This window comes from Vanessa atalanta, chromosome 11, assembly GCF_905147765.1.
Source record: "Vanessa atalanta chromosome 11, ilVanAtal1.2, whole genome shotgun sequence".
Taxonomy (NCBI): Eukaryota; Metazoa; Arthropoda; class Insecta; order Lepidoptera; family Nymphalidae; genus Vanessa; species Vanessa atalanta.
This window is the reverse complement of record NC_061881.1, coordinates 3,516,065-3,538,540: the sequence shown is the minus strand read 5'-3', so window position 1 is coordinate 3,538,540 and position 22,476 is coordinate 3,516,065. Positions and strand designations below refer to the sequence as shown.

General features: G+C 29.9%; 2 protein-coding genes across 3 annotated transcripts; both read left to right on the top strand.

Moving 5' to 3' along the window:
• Positions 1-1,046: 1,046 nt before the first annotated feature.
• Positions 1,047-9,700, top strand: LOC125067467 (trypsin-1-like). 2 transcript variants are annotated; one of them, XM_047676101.1, is made up of 7 exons: positions 1,047-1,118; positions 5,433-5,559; positions 6,700-6,862; positions 7,220-7,428; positions 7,838-7,998; positions 8,928-9,018; positions 9,439-9,700. In XM_047676101.1, the coding sequence occupies exons 3-7, from the start codon at positions 6,771-6,773 to the stop codon at positions 9,558-9,560; spliced, it is 675 nt and encodes a 224-aa protein (XP_047532057.1). In that variant the 5' UTR covers positions 1,047-1,118; positions 5,433-5,559; positions 6,700-6,770; the 3' UTR covers positions 9,561-9,700. The 2 variants fall into 2 exon arrangements, with proteins under 2 accessions (XP_047532057.1, XP_047532058.1); XM_047676102.1 differs by lacking the exons at positions 1,047-1,118; positions 5,433-5,559 and adding an exon at positions 5,823-5,911.
• A 4,046-nt stretch (positions 9,701-13,746) lies between these two features.
• Positions 13,747-20,891, top strand: LOC125067462 (trypsin-7-like). Its single transcript, XM_047676093.1, has 7 exons — positions 13,747-13,803; positions 14,133-14,247; positions 14,513-14,675; positions 16,762-16,967; positions 18,953-19,158; positions 19,790-19,850; positions 20,625-20,891. The coding sequence occupies exons 1-7, from the start codon at positions 13,747-13,749 to the stop codon at positions 20,744-20,746; spliced, it is 930 nt and encodes a 309-aa protein (XP_047532049.1). The 3' UTR covers positions 20,747-20,891.
• The last annotated feature ends 1,585 nt before the right edge of the window (positions 20,892-22,476 follow it).

The window sequence follows — 22,476 nt, the reverse complement described above, 5'->3', positions numbered from 1 at the left end:
TCTATCATATATATACTTTTTAAACATAATATTTATTTGTTGTTTACATTTACATACCCATAAGATTTATAATAATGGTTGAGCAATATTATCGATAAATGAAACGGATATGCACTACTTTCGCCGGTTACGAAACGTTATATAACGTTGTCTTATTCAATATACATACCTCCTTTAGCTTTTAATTTTGCTCATCCTAAATTAGCTTCTTTTTGTACATAAAGTCAACATTTTTAATTATTTAGGGGCAAATACTAATATACATAAATCATTTTGACAAAACATAAGTATAAATGTCTTATATCATAGGGTATCGGACTCGACGTATGTAGGTAGTAGCAGTTTGGAAGTGTACTCTTATATAATATATTTAAACATGTAGCTCCGTGAGATAAAAATACATATACCTACATAAAAATACCTATAGCATATTTAGTGACAAAAGGTATGTTTTTTTAGATGGTAGTTAGAACATGTGTTGGACTTATATATATATTAAATATAGAAGAAGACAGTTTCATAGCTGAAAAGCTTTAACATTTTAACCCTAACTTCATTTTTACCAAAATAATCTTATTAAGTTTTTATTAAAAAAAAATCTTTATATTTCTAATAAAATCCAAGGATTGTCCGAAATGGTCTACTCAGAGCAAAATACAAAAAAGCATAATATGAAAATTTAACACGCAACGAAATTACATTATAAGTACCTATTTATTCACTGTCAAAAATATATAATATCTAATTAATTTCAATACGGCAATAAACTATGTAAATACAGGGGTTTTTTGCATCAATATAATAGAAAAAGAGGAATACAATTTACTCCACACAAGATAAAATTAACATACGATAATTTTGTAATAAACGTATCGGCGGCAATTTATCCTATGTTAGAACAACGACAGTTTCAATTAATTGTCGTGGCATACCTCTACCATTATCGTAGTTCATTAGAAGCGCAGACTGCTTTGTTATTAGATAAATGGACAGCAGTCGCCCTCTTCCTGTTCTTGTGTACTTAGTTCTGCTCAGAGCTTGTTTTGAGGATACCCGTGGGCAGCGTTACAGTTATTCCGTCTGATCATTGTTTCACCCGACAAGGATTACAGATACAGGTAAATGTCTTGTTTTTTACTGTTATTTCGAACTACATTTAATTTGTCATTACGATAAAATTTATAGATATTACGTTCAGGAGAGTATTTATGTACAGGACTAGGTAATTTACATCTATTTGTAATTGTTAAATAAATTTAAAATATGATTGAAGTAATGGCAACTGATTGGTGAGATTGTTTTAAAAAAAAATTAAATCAGCGGTTTTTTTTTATAGAACCGAAGATGAGACCTTTATTTGTTAAATAATTTCAGAGGTATGATAAAAGTTATTAACTTTGTAATTCTAAGTCATTAAATGAGTATCTAGTATTTTAAATAAAAATGTTCACAATTTCTTAATGAAGGTGATGTTTTGGTTTATAGAAAAACAGGCGTACTTATAGGCACTAGTACTATTTAAATATAATAATTAATTTTAAAATAAATTTGATAAATTAAGTACTGCGCAACCTTTTATAGCTGTTTATAGCATAAATATATCCTTATATCTTCATGATATAAGTCTTGTATTTTACATAATTTTAAAATTTCCGTTTTACGTCACTGAATTTCCGGTTACATTTTTTCCAGAGGTACAATTGTTCGGAACTAATGTTTGCATTCAACTATTAAGCTTACTTTAATCGACTTTCCCCAAATTATCGCAAAAGAGTTTATGCGTCACATACAAAATATTTTTTTTAGATCGATGAATACAATCATAATATTTTAATAATAACAGACGAAGAAAGTTATTTTTATTTACTTATAGTAATATATATAGATGCAAATAACATTTAAAAACCTCTATGAAATATAAATAGGTTTTTAATAAGTATATTAAGTTACAATAGCTTGACGATATAATAGCCGCCTATTGATGGGAAAAACGCTATATTTTATTTTTATATTCAATCTTGATTCCTGGGAGCGAATTAAATCACTTTACAAAATAAATAAAAAATCACTTTACGCTCAACCGAAGGGAAAATTAGGCATATCAGAAATTCGTTGAAAACTTTTTTTTACAATGTATATTTATTTGAGGATCATAATATATGAAGTATTTTGTAAATCAAAACAACAGTTTTGTTTCTAATCCTAAACTACAACATTTATAAGTTTTTATCAATTATTGTTTAAAAAAGTTGCCCTCGTTTCCTTATAAGCAAGAGCGTCAATACTTTCTTGTCTTTGATAAACGACTTCGGATAACAAAAACGAGAGTACAATAACAATTACCTTGTGAAAGGCCCGCAATTACTTTGGAAAGTAGTTTACTGATTGACCTTACAAATTTGAAGGCGTTATAAAAGTCGAATAAAACAAAAGCTACGAAGCATAGTATATTGTTGTGAGGCTTTAAATTAAACGTAATTTATCATCCTTTAACTCTCCTTAATTTAAATTCAGCTTAAAATATCAAAGAAACCAATAATATATTACTTTTAGTGTTTGTTAGAAATGTAGGTTTACGTTTATGCATGTAAGATTAATGTTTAATCTACAGTAAGTTTATGTTACGGGAACAACGTTGTATAGTCTATGGCGTCGGACATACGATATTACGATACGATTGTTGTTACACGACGTTGTCTTGTTTATAGTCTATTGTCGCCAAAATGTAATTCAATTTGATTTGATATTGAACTTCAAATGTATTAACGAACGCTGATTAAAATCAAGGTCCATTGCAACATTGCGAGCTAACGGGTCATGGCTCAGTTCAAATTTGCACGAATTATATCAAATCTAGGATCTTTTTGTTATTTTTTTGTCAATTCAACCTCGATACTTAATTAAATATTTGACATTGATTGATATATAGCGAAAGTTACAAGGTTCATAGACTGTTAGGTCACGATTTGGTTCTTTAGCTTAAAAGTAAAGGAAGTCCTCCCGGCCCATTTGGGCCGCACGGCCGCCTTCACCGAGGCTAATGCGCAAGAGTTATCACATAGTCAAAGTGTGTGCGCTCACTCTATTACACTCTATTATTCTCTCGTTCATAATTCGAGACGTGAGAATGTAAACACTGCCATCTACAAATTTAAATCAATTTTATTTTTAGAAAAATAAAGACCTCCTTGTCCTCCTATTTTAAAAAAAGGGTTTCGGGATCTTCATCATCAAAAAACCAGGCAGATAGGCAACGACCAACAGAAATTTCCTTTCACTGGTAAAAGCACCGTTAGCAAAAAGCAAGATACAATAAAAAAAAAATAGTCAGTAGATTTGTTTGGTGGAAACGAGAGTCTACTAAAAATCTTAGATACCTATGTCAAAAATTTTCTTTTATATACTAAGCATACGACATATACTTTATAATGTCTATTACGTAACTTTAAATTTTATGTATTCAGTATATCTAGGTCGTAACAACATAATTGTTTACATATAAGCAACCTTAGCCTTGTATCACCTTATATCACAGGTTATCTAATATTTATAACACATATCCGTATGTTTCGTCACAGTTACGTAGCAATGCGAGGGAAAGCGTACGAATTAAATTCAGCTTCGGCTGTTGGAATGTGAAGAGCATTATTGTTTTTTATATCGGTAAAGCAAAGAAAATAGACGCATTTTGTTCCTCGTGGTGGTCTATTTGTTTTAATTAGAACGAATCGGACTACTGTAAATTGAACTTGTTTTATATTTGGGTATCTATGTCTTGAAATGTGTCGGTTCTTTTTTACAGGGCCGGACCGTAAGTTTAGGGGGCCCTGGGCTAACACTACTTAGGGGCCCACCTAAGACATATCTGAACGTAGATTTGAATTAAATTAATAGAATGGGTTTGGTTAATTGCAGGACTCGGCAGGGCTGCAAACCATACGAACTGTTTAATTTAATAAAGTTATAGATTCTTTCGCATTGTCGTCTATTTTTGACTTTGACTTGACTTAGAGCTGGGGGCCCCTTGAATCCACGGGACCCTGGGCTGAAGCCCAAAAAGCCATATGGTAGATCCGGCCCATGCTTTTCTAAAATAATAATATATAAATAAAATGTAATAAACACACGCATATTTAAATTTATACAATAAATTATTATTACAAACAACGAATTATGTTTTAATTGTATTATAGAACTGCAACCAAAATAAATAGAAGTATATAAGTTTGTTTGTACAACAATCTATCAACGTTTTTATACAAAATATTCCTACAATGGGAAAGCCGATGAAGCGACATTTAAAATAATTGTATGTTTAAAAAGAAACGCAACTTAATATGTGGTTTGATTGCTGTTGCTAAATTCTACTCAAACAAAATCTTTCCTTTCACCTTCAGTATGTAAAAAAAGATGAGTTCACAGCAATCATATCAAAGAACAAGGGAAAAAGATAAAAAAAACAACATCACAGAAGACCGGAACGATCTTGTTAAGATTGTGAAAGTAACATTGACATTAGCGAGCAATTATGTTACGCAATGTTGTCGGTACATCCGCGCTCAGCGGGAAAGTTAACTGCCTCACGCAGTGCATATCAAAATTATATAAGTCACATATAAAAAAGGAAAAAACGTTGATAATCAGAACCGCTTTAGGTGAAAAGTTTTGAATGCTTACTTCTTTGTTTTATTTCGTGAATAGGGAAGAATTTTCGAATGTCGGAATTTTCACATAGATATCTAGATGACAAATGTATCAATAGGTTATTTATACATTTGTCATCTAGATGTTTTTTATATTTTTATAAGTGAACTAGCTATTTCAACAGCATCTTCAATTAAATAATGGATGTTTTTGTCGCAATTAGGTACCTACTTGATAGTAGTATATTTTGTGTAATGTTCTATTTCGTGATATATTGTACTAAATTACGACGTAATGTAACTTCAGGTAGTTTACGTGATACAGGAACGAAACATAGCTTAATTTCACTTAAACTTACCATTAACCACGTACGTCGTGCGCTATGATGCATTAAGAATAGTTAGGCCATAGCACATTGAAAATTGAATCGTTTCTACATATATGATTAATGCTTATTGTTATTTGCTATATAGTCGGCATAGATCGGAAACGTAACATGTTAGTACTATTGATCTAGGGTGCTCTCCCAAATATAAATATGCTGCGCTTGTGACTCTTAAACGGGAGAAAAAATTAACTTAACCTCTACATTGACGCTGCTCGCTATTGTTACGACGGTACCTTATAGCGTCCCAGCGCCGGACATATGTTCAGAGTAATTTAGGCGGAAACCCGTCCACCAAACAGTGCAATAACTAATATAAACAAATAAGTTAGTTATAAAATAGGAAATACGATTAATTGTTTTTTTTTTTCAAATTGTTTATAGTAGAAACTTATTATTTCAGGTATCCACTGGGAACAGATCATCGAGATTTCTTTTCGACTCTTTCTTCGGTTTGGAGGTACCTCTCTTAGAGGAGCAGAGTGTGGAAGATGAGGACGAAGACCCTCAGGTCAGGAACTGCTCATGCGGTATGTAACAGAAGTTTATATATAATTGGGTTTACTAAGTAATAAAACAATGGAAAGTTATAAATAAGAAAACGAAATATGCGAAACGAATACAAAATAAGATGACGTTAATGATATTCAGGTAAATAAGTTGAAAAGTATTTTGGAAATATTACCCAACTACGTTCAATATATTAAACAATGATAGCGATCTTTGTCACTATTTCGTGTACATACTATAATATGTAGCACACTTATATTTAGTTTAGTTGAATTCTCTTTCCACCAGTAGAATTTCCAACAAATCTAATTATTTTCATTCACATTCACATTTTAGAGTGCGGAAAAGCGAATCCACTTCCTAGAAAGATAGGTGAGTTACACATTAGGTTATAATACAAAGCACTTGTAAATTAATGCAATTTTATATGTAGCACCATCGTAATCCATCCGCACAAATGTATTCTCACCTCTTACCTTCAGATTACAATAAACTTTACCTTTTGCTTTTCTCCTCTAGCTTTGTCTTTAGTCCCTTTCGAGTCTTCTTTAGTGGTATATTGTGTATCTTAAAGGCTTAAGGTCATGACCCTGGTTTTGATATATTCAGTAAATATTAAGTGCATTTATTTTTAAGATGTGGTTATTAAATTAAATTGGTGTAAATGATTAGATGATGATTATTTCTAAAGCAATATTGTAACATAATTATGTGTATGTCTTAAATATGTATAAACAGTGGTGAGTATGAGGTATTTACGTTTTGTTTCTGCTGTTATAAAATATCATACTTGTTAGTTGGTTAATCATTCTAAATTTTGGGTGCAAATAATACTTATTACTTATTATTCACCAAATTATTCATCAGTGAATATGCCAAGATATATGTAATATTACTTGATTAACAAATGGAAATAATAATATATTTTTATATGAACTGTCTGTAAATTAATTTGAATCATTTCGCAAATCTCGCCCTTAGCCACTTTTCTAAAAATATATAATACTTTCTCGCAATCAACGACTAATAATCATCTGATTTAGTAGAGCGCAATAAACTTAAAGTAATCCGATGTCACTATTACCTTATGTTAGTCAATTAACCAGTAACACAGGCTCCAGCTTCCTATACCAGTTCATTAACCGTCACTTTCTCTGTAGAATGCAGTGGGCCGAACCAGGAGAATCGTATAGTAGGCGGCGTTGCAGCGGGTATCAACCGGTACCCGTGGATGGCACGGCTGGTCTATGATGGTCAATTTCACTGCGGGGCATCATTGCTGACGAAGGAGTATGTTTTGACAGCGGCTCATTGTGTTAGAAAGTTAGTATAATATACTATATACGTTACCTGGTAGGGCTTTGTCACTGCGAAAAAAACTGTAAAACTTAAATCAGCATTATACCGGAAAACATTTATCTGAGCGTTCGCTATAATATCTTACACGTGTAAAAGTTTCTACGGTTATGTTTTTTTAACTTTATTCTGATGATATTTCAGAATGAAAGTGTTATCTGTTGACCTTAAACTCTGTTCCTTTGTGACGGCTTTGCCTTTTATGTCTATACTGTTAATGTTTTCATAAAATATTTTACGTTAAAATTACCGCATTATTTGTATGTGTAATTTAAAATTTTTCTAATTTTGTAAATTAATTAATTTATTAATATTATTTTTCAGACTTAAACGATCCAAAATTCGAGTGATACTGGGCGACCACGATCAAACGATAACGACGGAGAGTGCTGCTATCATGAGAGCAGTCACTGCCATCGTCCGACACCGTAGTTTCGATGCTGAGTCCTACAACAACGACATAGCTTTACTAAAACTTCGAAAACCAGTCACTTTTTCGAAGATCATCAAACCAGTGTGTCTCCCTCCAGCAAGTACGATTATTTTCACACTACCAGCTTAACTACCACACCGTCAGACTAATATATTTTAACAGGATATACCACGTCCAAATTCAGATTATTTTCCTCGTGATATGCACATCACATATAATCTGCTGTTTCTGTGTTTTGCACAATCCACTCGAGTGAGAACCACTCATCAGTTATTCTGCCGAAATAAATCGTGTCAATTGTCTAGGCCTCAGTTGTATACTTGTAATCACTTCTATTATTTCACTTCGTGCCTCAACGAATAAAAAATAATATTACGTAAAATCCTTTTTTCCCAAGGGGTACAAAGTTTGTATACTCGTGTCAATAAATGCCGTTTAATTATTTGATAAAGTATCTGTTCATAAATTAATATAACTCTAACATAATTAAGACCTTTTTCAACTTTCAGGTGTAGATCCATCAGGCAAGGAAGGCATTGTAGTTGGCTGGGGCCGTACGTCCGAAGGGGGTCAGTTACCTGCCATCGTGCAGGAGGTGCGTGTTCCGATCCTATCGCTTACGCAGTGTCGTGGCATGAAGTATCGAGCCTCACGCATTACTAACAACATGGTTTGTACAATTTTGTTTTCAGTATCAAGAAAACTCTTTCTGGTATATCTGATTAGAAAAGAAAGATAAAAAAAGTCGTTACTATTGTTGCAATGTGATAGGAAGATTTATGCCGAGTTTGGAATATACTTTTGCATGTGATTGCTGTTAGCGTGTAATCACACCTAGCATGCAGTCAGCTATTAATTTTTTTGTGAGATATTAAACCTCATTGTAATGTCACTTGCTTTTTATATTCAATATCTAGTAATATAAATATTTAATTGTAAAGAAAGAGAATACTGTAACTAGAAAATGAGTCTTATCCGAGAAACAAATATTACTCTGTCATCAGACCTGATGTTATGTACCTATTGAAGTGTTGGGCTTCTAATGTTAAACGAATGCACTCAGCCGAGATGAGAATATTGTGGTGATAATAGAGTTTTACGATTTTAGTTTGTTGATAAAGTAAATACTGTCAAACAGTAGGAGTTTATGTCTTATTACACGAAGTGTGTTAGGTATTACTATGATTAGATATAAGTTATGAGAAAGATCGAAAAAGGATGTAACTAAGTGCTAAGTATGTGCTCAGTCCGCTACTTGTAAGTATCTAAATGGGACAAGGGCCAGTCAGTTAATGATGCCACAACTACACTCGTAATACATAATATGTATCACGTCGTACTGACATAACACTTTAGAGCTTACAGACCGGTAGTGCATTGACGGTGAAAACTTGGTTTATAATTTTTTAAGGCCAGTGTGAAATTTTACTTTTCTGCCTATCTAAAATAAATATACCTAATAAAACTCATTATAACTTAATCAGTACTTAGTATAGGTATATCAAATTACTTTGATACAATTTTCTATTTTTGTTATAGGTTTTACTCTAATGAGAATTAAAGAAATTAGTGCCTGTATAATTTGTTTTTATTTTATAGCTTTGCGCGGGTCGAGCCTCAACGGACTCATGTCAAGGTGATAGTGGTGGACCGTTATTGCTACAACAAGGCGACAGATTTCAGATTGTGGGTAAGGAAATAAATCTCTTAAAACAACATTATATTAGTAGAAACTAAACAGATACATCAGTATGTTGAAGTGCAGTTGTGAATTTACCTCATTTCATTATAGTAAATTAGACATGTAATATTTTATAAGTAGGTATGTAGCAAGATGAAATTGGACAAGACGATAATAGACATAGAAATATCACAATTGAAAATCAAAGATATTTGTAGCAAAATTTCTGCCTGATTTATTATTTATTTCTGGACATTATTGATATCGTTTATTTTATATTTATCTCGTACTTATACCAATAATAAGCAATAGCGAGTTTTTGTTTTTGGTCAGAAGCATAACTAACTAAACTAAGCTGTCAATTTTTGGAGATTATCATAAATACTAGACGTATGTTGTCGATTATAGAATTTCATTTTTATGTTACAGGTATTGTGTCATGGGGTGTAGGGTGTGGTAGACCAGGTTATCCCGGTGTTTACACTCGGATAACCCGATACTTACCTTGGTTGAGAGCGAATTTACGAGACACGTGTCTCTGTGGTACCTAATTTATTTATATTTTTCTATTAGCATATATAAATTATTATATATATTCGTCTTATCAGGCGTGAAATAATTATCCTTGTTAAATATTCAACATTATTTTTGTATAAATGTATTTTGACAACAATGTTTTCAACTTTGGAAATTCCTCATAATAGTCATAAGTTTATATTAGTTCGTATTGTCATCAAAAACTGCATTTTATTTTTGTCTATCTAATTTATTATTTCGTTGTTTTAATTAAGAAACATTTTGTAAAAGTCACAAAGTCTAGTTTAAGGTTTTTTGTTATTTTTTTAAGATGTTATTAGTGAGTACTAAGTTGTTAATTATTTTACTTTTAGCTGTTTAAAAAATCAAGAAACATAGAATAGTATGTACTTAATACTAATATATGAAACCACTAATTTTGAGTGCATTATTATCTCAAGATATACTTTGAGCATCACAAACAAAAGTAAGAACTAAAAACGTTAGAAGAAAACAATTTTGTTTACAGATACGTTAAATCCTTTATAAGCTGAATAGCTTGCAATTTGTTATTAATATTTTTGATCAGTTTTGAAATGATAATAACCTCATTATTTTACCAAATATAATGAAAACCTCTTTTGAAAATAGTATAATAACAAACATTTGAACTTAAACATAATCCGATTCATTTACTAGACGTAAGTAGTTTTTAGTGTTTTTAAATAATTGTATATATAATGGACAGGCCGGTGGTGCAGATTACCAATAGATATTAAGCGACTGTAGACAACTACCTACGTGTTCAATGTTTTATTTGTACATAAAATGTTAGGAGAACTAAGTTTTATATAGTTTTGTAAATAACAATTATATAATTACTTACATATTCATTAAAATCATCACATCATTATTATCATAATGTCATCATACATCATCACCATCATAATTTTTTTTATCATAATTCTGATTATTCCCTACCATTAATGTCTCAGGTGTTCATTGGTTTATTTATGATTAAAATTAATATCATCCTCATCATCATAACGTTTTGTATCATTATTTAACATTATTTTAAGTCATTAACTATGAATATCAATTAATATTAAACAAATGGAGTCAATCTTACCTAATTGTTGATGAAAATATTTTTTGTATTTACTTACTATTTGTTAAGAAAAATCGCTCTTTAGGCTATTACTGTGATCTTTGTCACGATGAAATTATTTAATTAATGTAATATCGTTAATGTTAATTGTAAATATTACATTATTTTGCTGTAAGTGACTTTTATAATTAATGTTGTTTTTTAATTTTATTTTTAACTGTGCATATTTATATTTAATAAAAGTAATGTATTATTAATATTTAAATAAATTTTATCAGAAATTTTGGTTTATTTATGACTGACAATCTTCTTTGACTATTGTATAGTTTGGTATTATTCTTCGTTTGTCTATATTAATTAATGAGGGGGTTTTTTTGTGTTATCTAACTGAAAATGCTACTAAACTTATACAAATAAAACATATACGATGTATAGAACCGTGACGACCTCCGTGTTCGAGTAGTGCGTACATGACGACTTCCGTGGTCGAGTAGTGTGTACATCGGTTTTCATGGGTACGCCACTCCGTGGTACCGGGTTGGATTCCCGGCTGAGTCGATGTAGAAAAAGTTCATTAGTTTTCTATATTGTCTTGGGTCTGGGTGTTTGTGGTACCGTCGCTACTTCTGATTTCCATAACACAAGTGCTTTAGCTACATACATTGGGATCAGAGTAATGTATGTGATGTTATCCAATATTTATAGAACAAGCAGTGACTTTCGGAAAAGCAGACAACGTCTATCGGTAGTTTTGCTAGTATTTTATAAACTATTTAAATAAAAAGTTATACATTTTACACTTGAAATACCAATTTTATCTATAACCATCGACCAACCACCAACCACAAGAATACTTTTTAAATAATATGCATCCCGCATATGCATGCATATGCAAAAACTTTGTGTATGCGCTGGTTAGATTTTTTATAGAGAGTTAAGACATTATGATTTATGTCAGGATATTTTAAGATTAATTCTATTTCTTTATTACTTTATTATATACTAAGGTTATAAGACAATATATGAAACACAAACATTTATTTAACCATTATAATAACTGTAGTAATCGTTATATTGTATTAATTAATATTTACACTAACACCAATTACCTTAATACTAACTTTGTATCTTGATAATTACAAAAAACACAATTAATTTGACAAGCAATAAGAATTATACTATATCACAAAATTATATCGTACCTTAAATGTTAACACCTTGCTGGTCCAGGATCAAAGTAAAAATTGAAGTGTCTGTACGGAGCTTCTATCACTTATATAAGCCTCACTACAAATCACATGATTCACAATATTGAACAGAAAAGTCAAAGTACCCTCTTATTTAATATCAATGTTATCAACACAATTCAAAAATAACTTAAGTTCAATTATTATTATTACAGAATTCATTAAAACATTCAAAAAATAATTAAGCGTTTTTGTAATCATCTAATTATTTAATATTTCTTACTTAATCTGTCACGCTCCGTAAAAATGGGCGTTTCATATGGCTCTTACGCCCTTTTCTATTTTTGTTATATAAAGTTATCTTTCTGTGTAAAGGGTATTTTAAGTGATATTTTAATGTATATTAATGATACTCCATTACTTCTGATTATAGTAGTCTGGATAAGCTAATTGTGGCTGACATATAAGAAATGGATTGTAAACTAAAAAAAAAACGACAACCGTTTGTCTTCGATACCTATCATAATCTGAACATATCATATTAATTAAATTGTCTATATCAAAATCACATTGTCTTTGGTTAGATTATATATTTGGCAGTGCGCCAGAAGACTGTCTATGCTGTTGGATAGAGTAGTAATAATGAGTATATGCTAACTAATAAGACGAACTCAATAGTGATAATTTGTCAAATACAATAAACATTAACAAAAGTATTGGCATGGATGCCAGGATGATGTACTCTTTGAATCGTAATTTCGATTTTCTGAGCGAAAATTAGTAAAAATGATCGGGTCTTATATTTATTTGAAATGCAGGATGGTTTTGCACTATTACTCCAAGAGCTTGGACCTTCGATATATATAATGAAGATATAAATTGGAATTCATGTCGTATTACGATTTTTAATATGCCTCTGCATGTCACCTTAAGATATTTTTCTTTCTCGCCAAGCATAAGATGAATTATTGACACAGATGAAGCACACAGAAAGTTAGTTACGCTTGCTCCAATAAGTACCCTACTAACATCGTTTGGTTAAGCTTTACATATTCTGGCGTTACGTTTATTACTTAATTAATGCAGTTTGAAAATAAAATTCAATAACTTTACTTCAGAGAGTTCGTCGAATTGAAGTTTTCAACAAATAAGATAAGGTCTTTAATTTTTAATGAAATCGATTTTTGTGTAACAAAGCTCACTAATCTATTTTGATCTTCAACGAAGTTACTCTTATATTTTATTGTTACTACATATATATATCATATATTTTTTTCACGGCTTTAATGTAAATATTTATTATTAAACAAAAAATGTTAAAAACTAGGAAATGAGAAAGTGTAAAATATAATTTGTATGATAAATGAAATATTTTTTCATTGTCACTATGTAAGTTAGTATGTATATAGTAATTAAGTGTTTCTTAAGATGAATATAAAGAGGCATTAACCGTTACTTGTCGTGGAAAGCGATACTTTCGCTTGGCCACTAGTTTGTGCCAAAAGGATATATGTATCATGCACTAAATTCTTTAAAAAATAAGTCTTAATTACCTATACAAACTAATAGAAAACATATATGTATACATGTATTTGTACCTAACATATACTTTTATAAAATTAATAACTACAAAAATTAATTCATTTTGTTTTGTACTTCTCTTTTTAATTTGCTTTAGTTGTATTTTTCTTTGAACTAATTTAAAAGTGTAGTTTTTATCGCAAATCAATAGACTTATTAGTGGGGTGTCTCCATCCAAACAACGTACGAGGTCCGTCGACACGGTCGAGCTACCATTTCAGTGTGTGTTAGTTTGTGCGCGCGCGCGACAAGTTCAAAGACGAGCGATGCGCAGGTTGTGCGAATTCTGAATTTGAAGTTTGTTGTTCTTTTTTTGTTTCTTTTTTTTTTTGAACCAGCTGCAGTATGTGGAAGTGCTTTCTTTTCTTTGTGTTTGTAGCCTTTACTTTCACTTCTATTCAGGTTTGTGTTTATTTTATGTTTATAAATTTAAATTCATGTTACAAAACAAATATTATGTATGAAAATAACTTTTATAAACATTTTGGCATTTAAGTTTTAAGGATTTCAAAAATATATATAATTTGTTTTTATTTTTGAATTTACAAACCTACTCCAAATTATCTATCATTTTTTTAATATTTGTAATTTTTTGATGAGATATTTCCACTTTGGAAATAGATAAAAGTTGTGTTATAATTAAAAAAATTTTAGTACTTAATACCGTAGATTTTTTCTTGCATTATATGCAGTGTTTTTAACCAAATTATCTATTATGTATTATTATATAGGGAGATATTTTGCGGGATACACGTGGCGTGTTCTCGAAGAATTTCTTCGGTGGTGTTTGGGGCAACCGACCACCATTGCTTGAATCTAACCAGCCGAGGACAACATGTACTTGCAGTTAGCATCTTTTATTTTATTAATGTTACATAATCTCAGTTCCTGAACTTATACAAAAGGGATATATAATCAAACGTCTACTGGCTTGATAACCAAAAAGTATTGGATCATTTACCTTAAAAAGTATTTAAATAGTTATCGGTTTGTGTATTCCAAATTCGAATACACTATCAAACTATATCAAACTCGACACTTCTCTATGAAGCTAATTACACTAAATATTAGGCAATAACATTAAGTTAATTTTAATAATAATATATTCCAGAATGTGGCGAAAGGAATGAAGTATCTCGAATTGTTGGTGGCGAAGAGGCCAGTATCAATGAGTTCCCATGGATGGCGAAATTATCGTACTTTAAGCGGTTTTACTGCGGAGGGATGACTATTAATGACCGATATGTGCTTACGGCTGCGCATTGTGTTAAAGGGTAAATTTATTATAATACTCATTATTTCACAACATTTATTTATTATCTGCATCAACTAAACACGAAATTGGTTTTTAAATAGAATCAGCAGAACGTATACGAATTATTTATATTTATATACGTATATGAAGTTATTTACTATTAAAACAAATTAGGTTTGCTTAAATTTATACACATTCACATCGTTTTCTAGCTAAGCTGTATGGTTGAGTTATAAATCATATATAAAATTATACTATTAGATTTTATTGCTACATCGCCTGAATATCATCATTATATATCATAATTAAAACATATTGGGGGCTATTCTACTAATTTTCAATTTATCGCAATCGAATCAAAACGTAACAGTTAACGCTTTAACGTGTTCACAACGTCTAACACAACGATACAGTTGCAGTTTGATCGAAGATGCATCGGAATTAAATCGTGACCGTATCGGAGCCGTTGTAAATAAGTAGAATTGGCTCCCTGGTTACACAATACACATGGTGTCAGATTTAGCAATTTGTTTTTGTTTATTTTTGTCTGGTCCTTTGGAAATTAATTGTGGCGCCCAACGCAATATAGTGTAACCTTTTAATGGCATTTAAAAACTTTTATATCACAAGTTGTAATAGTCATTTTATTGTTATTACAAAACTCACAACGTTTATAAAGCGGATGTAAAAATTTAGAATCAAAGTACTACTAATTGTATTGACGCTGTAATTATATTTTTCGTTGATTGATAAAGTAAACAATACACCTTTATTATTTAATTATTGTACGCAAATATTGAATAAAATTTTACATTATTAAGATTTTAAAAAAAAGAAAATTTATAGGTACTCATTTCGTCAGCTACATTGATGGTTGTATATACGTTTGGTTTGAAACAACCTCACGTGTTTAAATGATCCGAGAAACCTGAACATTTTAGCAAGTGGCTTTTAAGTATTTACTTAAAACTTAAGAGGATATTGACTCGACACCATCACTTGGAACAAAAAAATCAATTGATAAATGTTTATTTTACAGAAAAGAATATTAAATACTTTCTAGTCGAATGTAATGTGAAAATTAAAGTAATGATTTGCCTAATTAGGGTTTATCTACATAGTTCAAATTGAGGATTTTCGTCTAAATTGAAAACATAATTGTCAATGTAGGTTAATTGAAAACAAATTACGCAGTCGTTTAAGAGCAGAGTCCTTTGAATATTTAGGATGACGTTGAGTCAACAGCGAGAACCTGATAACTTGCGTCAATACCTAATATGCAAATCAGAGGAGAAGTAGAGGACGTTTGACGATTGAAGTTATTCCTTTATTTTGATAAAAATGTTAATGCGTCTCCAAATTGCAGATGAAATCGTATATCATCGATATACGAGTCCGATAACCTGGGAATGGCAAAACAAGCCCAGAATAAGTTCTTGGTCCGAATTTTTGAATTCCAATCAGTATCAGTACGTTGACCTTTAAACCGGCCGAGAGGCAGGCTCTAAACTTTGGGTTCAATATCCTCACCTAAATGTCCACATTGGAAGCGTTTGCACGTTTTATTATTTTTTTACGTATCAATGTTTGATTTCTAAACGAAAACATCGCAATGGCTTTTTCGTTAATATATACCAAATGTTAATATGGAAATGTATGTAGGTCGTCAAAGGTTACGCTAGAAGGTATAAGTTAAAACAACTGCACCGAAGACATTTGTCGTGTCAGCTAGTCAGTGAAAGCGTAAATGAAGCATTAATGGTATTCAAGTCCAAAATATTTTGTAAACTTTCGCTCAATGTCGGCACAAATATGGTTTTGTAATGTCTTATTGAATAACTGTTTTAAAGAATACATATTATATTTACACAAAGCAAACAAATTGACTCTATATTCATATCTACTTATCTATATTCCATTCAACTAACTATATCAATAAAGGCTATATACTGAAAACTTAAAATTTAAGTCTATAATATTCTATATATTCATGTAATGGATACAAAAATAGTCTTCATGTCAAATAAAAATTGGTAAAATTTGAGTTGAGTTTTGTTTAATTTGAGTTGAGTTTATTTAAATGATGCATTTATTTTTATTTTCAGCTTTATGTGGTTCATGATAAAGGTTACATTCGGCGAGCACAACCGTTGCAATGCCACCCAAAGGCCGGAGACTCGCTTCGTTATCCGCGCTATTGCCAATAAGTTCAGTCTGACAAACTTCGACAATGACATCGCATTGCTCCGACTGAATGAGAGGATTCCCATGTCAGTCGCCATCAAGCCGATATGTTTGCCAACCGATAGCAGTGAGTTCTTATAACTGTAAGGTAGCTTGTAATCAAACTTTTTTGACAGAATTCTTAGGGACTTATTTTCTATAAATAAATTACTTTATAACCGATCATGGGGGTTGCTGCTGGCGACCTTGGATTGGGAAATCAATCCATGAGTTATTTTATTTTATCTGGGAAGTGTAAAGCTTCGTATTCCGATTTTTAGTTAGACCGTTGAGTAAGCTACAGTAATATCAGGTACAAGAGACATATTACTATCTTATAACAATGGGGTCATTATTAACATTACTCACTTATCGCTTATAACCACGGCATTTACAAATTTTTAAGTAGTTTTGTTTTAATCCTAGTAATTTATATTTTTTATATATGTACGTTGTAGTAAATCTTTGTATATAACTATTTTAACATTCGCTATAAAATCACATAACAATGACTTGTAATTTTCTCTCTAAGTAATATAATTAATTATATTTATTACACATTAACATACTTTATAGCTTTATATATGATGATGTGAAAGTTCTATGCGAATGGAATCGGTGTTTTGTTGCGTAAAATTAAACACAATTTACAATATTGCAAATTTATTAGATTTACAAGTTTTAAAATAAACATTTATTGTTGGAAAAAAACGAATTTTATGAGTCATACTATAGTTGTTGAGTATAGCTTAGAAGATTAAAAAAAATAATGTAATAATGATATACAGCTTTTGCCTGTAATAGTTATCGAGAGCGCTTCATAGTATTTTATCCAGTAAGTATAATTGATAGGTTAATAAGATATACCTACATCTCCACAATATTTATGCCATATGTCGTATAGACGCACACTTCGTATGTAGATAGCCTTATGATTAAGTTAGGACAGTTTAAATAAAATAGTGATAATGATATTCAAATTGATAGCTTTGAATATATGTGATTTTAGTAATATTTTAGTTATATTAAGCGCATTAAAATAAATTGCTAATGTTAATATATGTAATAATAAGAACTAATTGCTAAAAAATGTAGATTTGATATCAAAAAATTATTCACAACGATTCCATTTTTTGTTTTAGTGCTTTGATTGTTTTCATGGTTTTAATTATGATTGAATGATCACAATTATTTAACATCGAGTATTTATATATATAACTTTATTTAAAAATGAAATAGCAAAATAATTGTTTGACAAAACTTCTATAATAATTTGCAGAGTATGACAGAGTGACCTAAAAACGCTAATAACATGAAAGAGAAAGTGATTAATAGCATTAGATAAATAATTAGATGACGTGTTGATATTTATTTTATAACGCTTAATGAAACATTTAACCAATTTTTTATAAAGTTATTTATATTTTGAGACGAAAAAGTATTATAAATTTTATTCAAAATTTACTTACGTACTCTTTTTTTTATTTATTTACGTATTTATGAAAATGTATATATAATAATATATTTTTATTTATTTACGTGTATTCGTAGTACGTACTTAATGTTATGATACCTATATTCTATAGTATATTGATAGGTTACAGTCAAATTGCCCTGACTCCATATCTCTACAATTTATTACGTAGTGTCCTTTTACTATATTAAATTGTATCTGTTAATTATTTGCATTTTTTAACAATAGTTATAAAACTACATTAGTTATTATTATTCTTAATTCTGCAAGAGAGTGGTTCCGTCAACGTGCTTAACGTGATACATATAAGTCGAAGAAGATGACCTTGTATATATACGTATTGATATATTTGTTAATAATAAAACTGGAGAAAAAATGTGTTGTAGAAATTACCATAAATGAGGCCCAAAAATTATATAGAAAAAAAAAAAATATTTAGGTAATATTAATATTAATTTATGGACTAAATTGCTATTAGAATTTTGTGAAAAGGATAAACTTAGGCATAAAACTTGATATATGAATAAATGAGATTTATATAGATTCCAATCAGCCTTCCTTTGATAATAATTGTAATCTATACTTTGCTTTCCATACAGCAAATTTGTACGTGGGAGTTAAGGCAGTTGCTTCTGGGTGGGGGACTTTGACAGAGGAAGGCAAGGTGTCCTGCACGTTACAAGAAGTAGAGGTGCCAGTTATAAGCAATCAGGAGTGCCGAAACACGAAATATACAGCCAGTATGATTACCAATAATATGTTGTGCGCAGGGTACCCAAAAACCGGACAAAAGGATTCTTGCCAGGTGATTGTTGCCAAATGGAATTTAGTTATCAATTCGTTGAACAAGATTGTTTCCGTTTTAATATATCTGAAAATATAGGATTAAATTAAGTGTTAGTAGCGTGTACTTATACTTATGTTAAATTTGTGGAAACAATATCTAATATTTATTAATTATTAATAATTATATAAAATAATAGATATTATTATTTGTCCTTTAATAATAGAATGTACTTTAACTGATGGTGATCCAATTCAAGTGAACAAAATAATATTTGAATATCTACTATTGAATTTTATTCTAAAATTATTAAATTTAAAAACTTAACTAAAGCAACAACTTCCCTCTGATTTTTAGGAATAAAACAAAAGATTATAGAAGAAAAATAATGATTGTGTCATCAATCTTTAATTTATATAGAGTTCGAATTTCTTAATATCATTGATATTAACTTAGTGGTGGTACTACACTACATTTTTTATCATAATTTTTTGCTTGTGTTACCTCCCATTAATTAGAGAAAAAACACAATATTTATTAGTTTAGAAATAATGAAGTCAATATGCTTCAAAATTGTAACCTATTTTCTGAGAGTACCTACACAAACAACAAATTTTGGTAGAGCTTGCGATCTCAATATATCTGTTTCCAGGGTGACAGTGGCGGGCCGCTCATCGCTGAGAGAAAGCATGACAAGCGGTACGAGCTAATAGGTAATGAATATTGATGTTTTGTTTGCGAATCCTCCTGCGTCCGTAGCTCCCTCTGTAAACAAAGCACATAGCGCCTTTCACTTGCTGATAACACGTGTGTTTAAGTGTTTTGGATACATTTATTTATCTCAACGGTAGATATACCGTTAAGATAAATAAATGTATCTGTTTTGTTAAGTACGCTGAAACATTAACATAACACACTTGGCGGCTTTGTGCGAGTCCTTTACTTACTGGTTACTACCTACTAATTAGTTCTGCTGTAATTCACCGCCAATTAATTTTGTACGGTGATGAAGTTAATTTAATTTAAAACATTATTTTGGTAATAAGAGTCACTGTGTCCTTAATCGGTTTTGACGTCATTAATTATTTTATAATTTGAAATAAATAATATACTTAACATCCGACATCGATATTTATTTCCATTTTAATATTATTATTGTACAGCTATTTTTAAGCATGGATTTATACATAGATACTTCTTTAAGTCCTCAATGTAGGTATTTTTTATTTATTATTTATTTATAGGTATGTATTATTTTGCACAACAAACTTAGATCGTATATAATATAATAAGGTGGGTGTATGTAATAATAAGGTGGGCGTAACTCTAAAGCATTGCTATCCTAATAAATAAAATAGTATATAAACATATATAAAAGTGATTAACTTTTTTTAATATATATTTGTTGAATTGAAATTCTAGGCAATTGTTATTTGAGATTTCAATCCACTAAAGTGTAGCATTAATTTTTAATCGTTGTTTTTCAGGTGTAGTGTCATGGGGTAATGGATGTGCTCGGTTGGGATACCCGGGGGTATACACGAGGGTCACCAACTATTTAGACTGGATTCGAGAGAATACAAAAGATGCTTGCTATTGCAAAGAATGAAAATCCATTTTTGTAAGCCACACCACACCACACACAACATTCATTACTAAAAATATAATCTTACAACACTTATATGATACTTGATTTAAAATTCATAATTAAATTCTAATTCAAATTAAGATAAAATCGACCTAATAATTCTAATAGTAAATCCATTTATAAGTACCTATTATTTTTTATATAAGAATTATTTCTTAGCTATTCATTGATTGAATTTAACCTCACAAATAAAAAATGTTACGGTGTGACCAATATAAAAAAAGAAAAGTCATTATTGGGTAACTATTTAATGTATAAATTCATTCGAAATTTGAATATTTTATTAATTACTCTTTTTATTATTTCATACCTCAAATTGTAGTTATTTATTGCAAATATTTTTAGTTTATTTAATAATACATTATTAAATCAATATTTGTCTGCGATATAAAAATATATTATAACTTTGTTATTAACAATTAGCATATTTATATTAGTTCTACCGATACACATTATAAAGATACCGAAGGCAAGTCAGAAATTAATTTAGTTTTAAGTCAAGAATTTGTCACATAATCTAAGAAAACATTAATAAGTCATTGACCTCGTGTAAATATTAAAACGCGTAAATTTGATTTAGTGATATTATTTTAGAGGATGACTAATTCTTGTACAAAGGTAGATAAATTAAATATTTGCTATATAAATCAGATTTTGTAATGGAATTATTGTCATTGCCTATTCTATCTTATTATGTTTGAATTTATTTTAAATTGTACCAAATATATTTCAATAGGATTCGCTATTATATTATTTTGGAGTGTTAATTTTTATTAGTTACAAAATATACGTAATAATGCCATATTAAATAAGCTTAGGTTTAAGTACGACTGTGGAATTACAATGTAATATTATATAAATAAAGTACCTCATTAAATCTGTTGTTGTTTTTTTACTTTTCACGTGAAATATTTCTGTTCATTAAAACCTGTTTTTTAAAACATATTTGAAATAAAATATATATAAGCAGAATATATTTACAATAATATTATGAATGTAAAAGTAACTCTGTCTGTTTGTTTGTTACCTTATTAGGACTGAACCGTTCATTATGTAATTTAGCTTAGGACCTGGATCCCGGATAAATCATATAATTTCAGAAATGTCTTGTGTGAACCTCTCTTAGTCTCGGAGCCTTGAATGCCTCAATTTTGACCATAGGTCCTAGAGGCAGACATAGACATTTATTTGTCACTCTTTGACTACACATTAGCTCTATAAGTGAGTTTAAAAAACAAGTTAATGAGTGATAACATAACGTTAAGTAATGTTATTTGGAATACATAAATAAATTTATTATTAATCACACCCCATATTCTATGTATATAGCGAATTTTTTTTTCTTTTTATTTAGCATTTACACTCTGTGATCAAGAATATACCAGTAATATTTAAAAATATATCTCTACTGTATTTGAAATTATAATTTCAACCGTGTATATAATCAGTTGGTACAGAATTAGTATCAATAACAAGTTTAAGTGCATAGTTAATTTTCTATCGCGTCTATGACAACGTTTATAAGATTCAAATTACTGATTAATTCATATAATACATATCCACGGGGTCAATGATCCATGAGGTCATTGCCAAATAACATGTTTGAACATATAACTTTGGAGCTTAAAAAGTTGCCTTCAAAAGCTTGTTTAGCACTTACACTGAAAAGCATCTCCTGCTTTAGTTTTTTC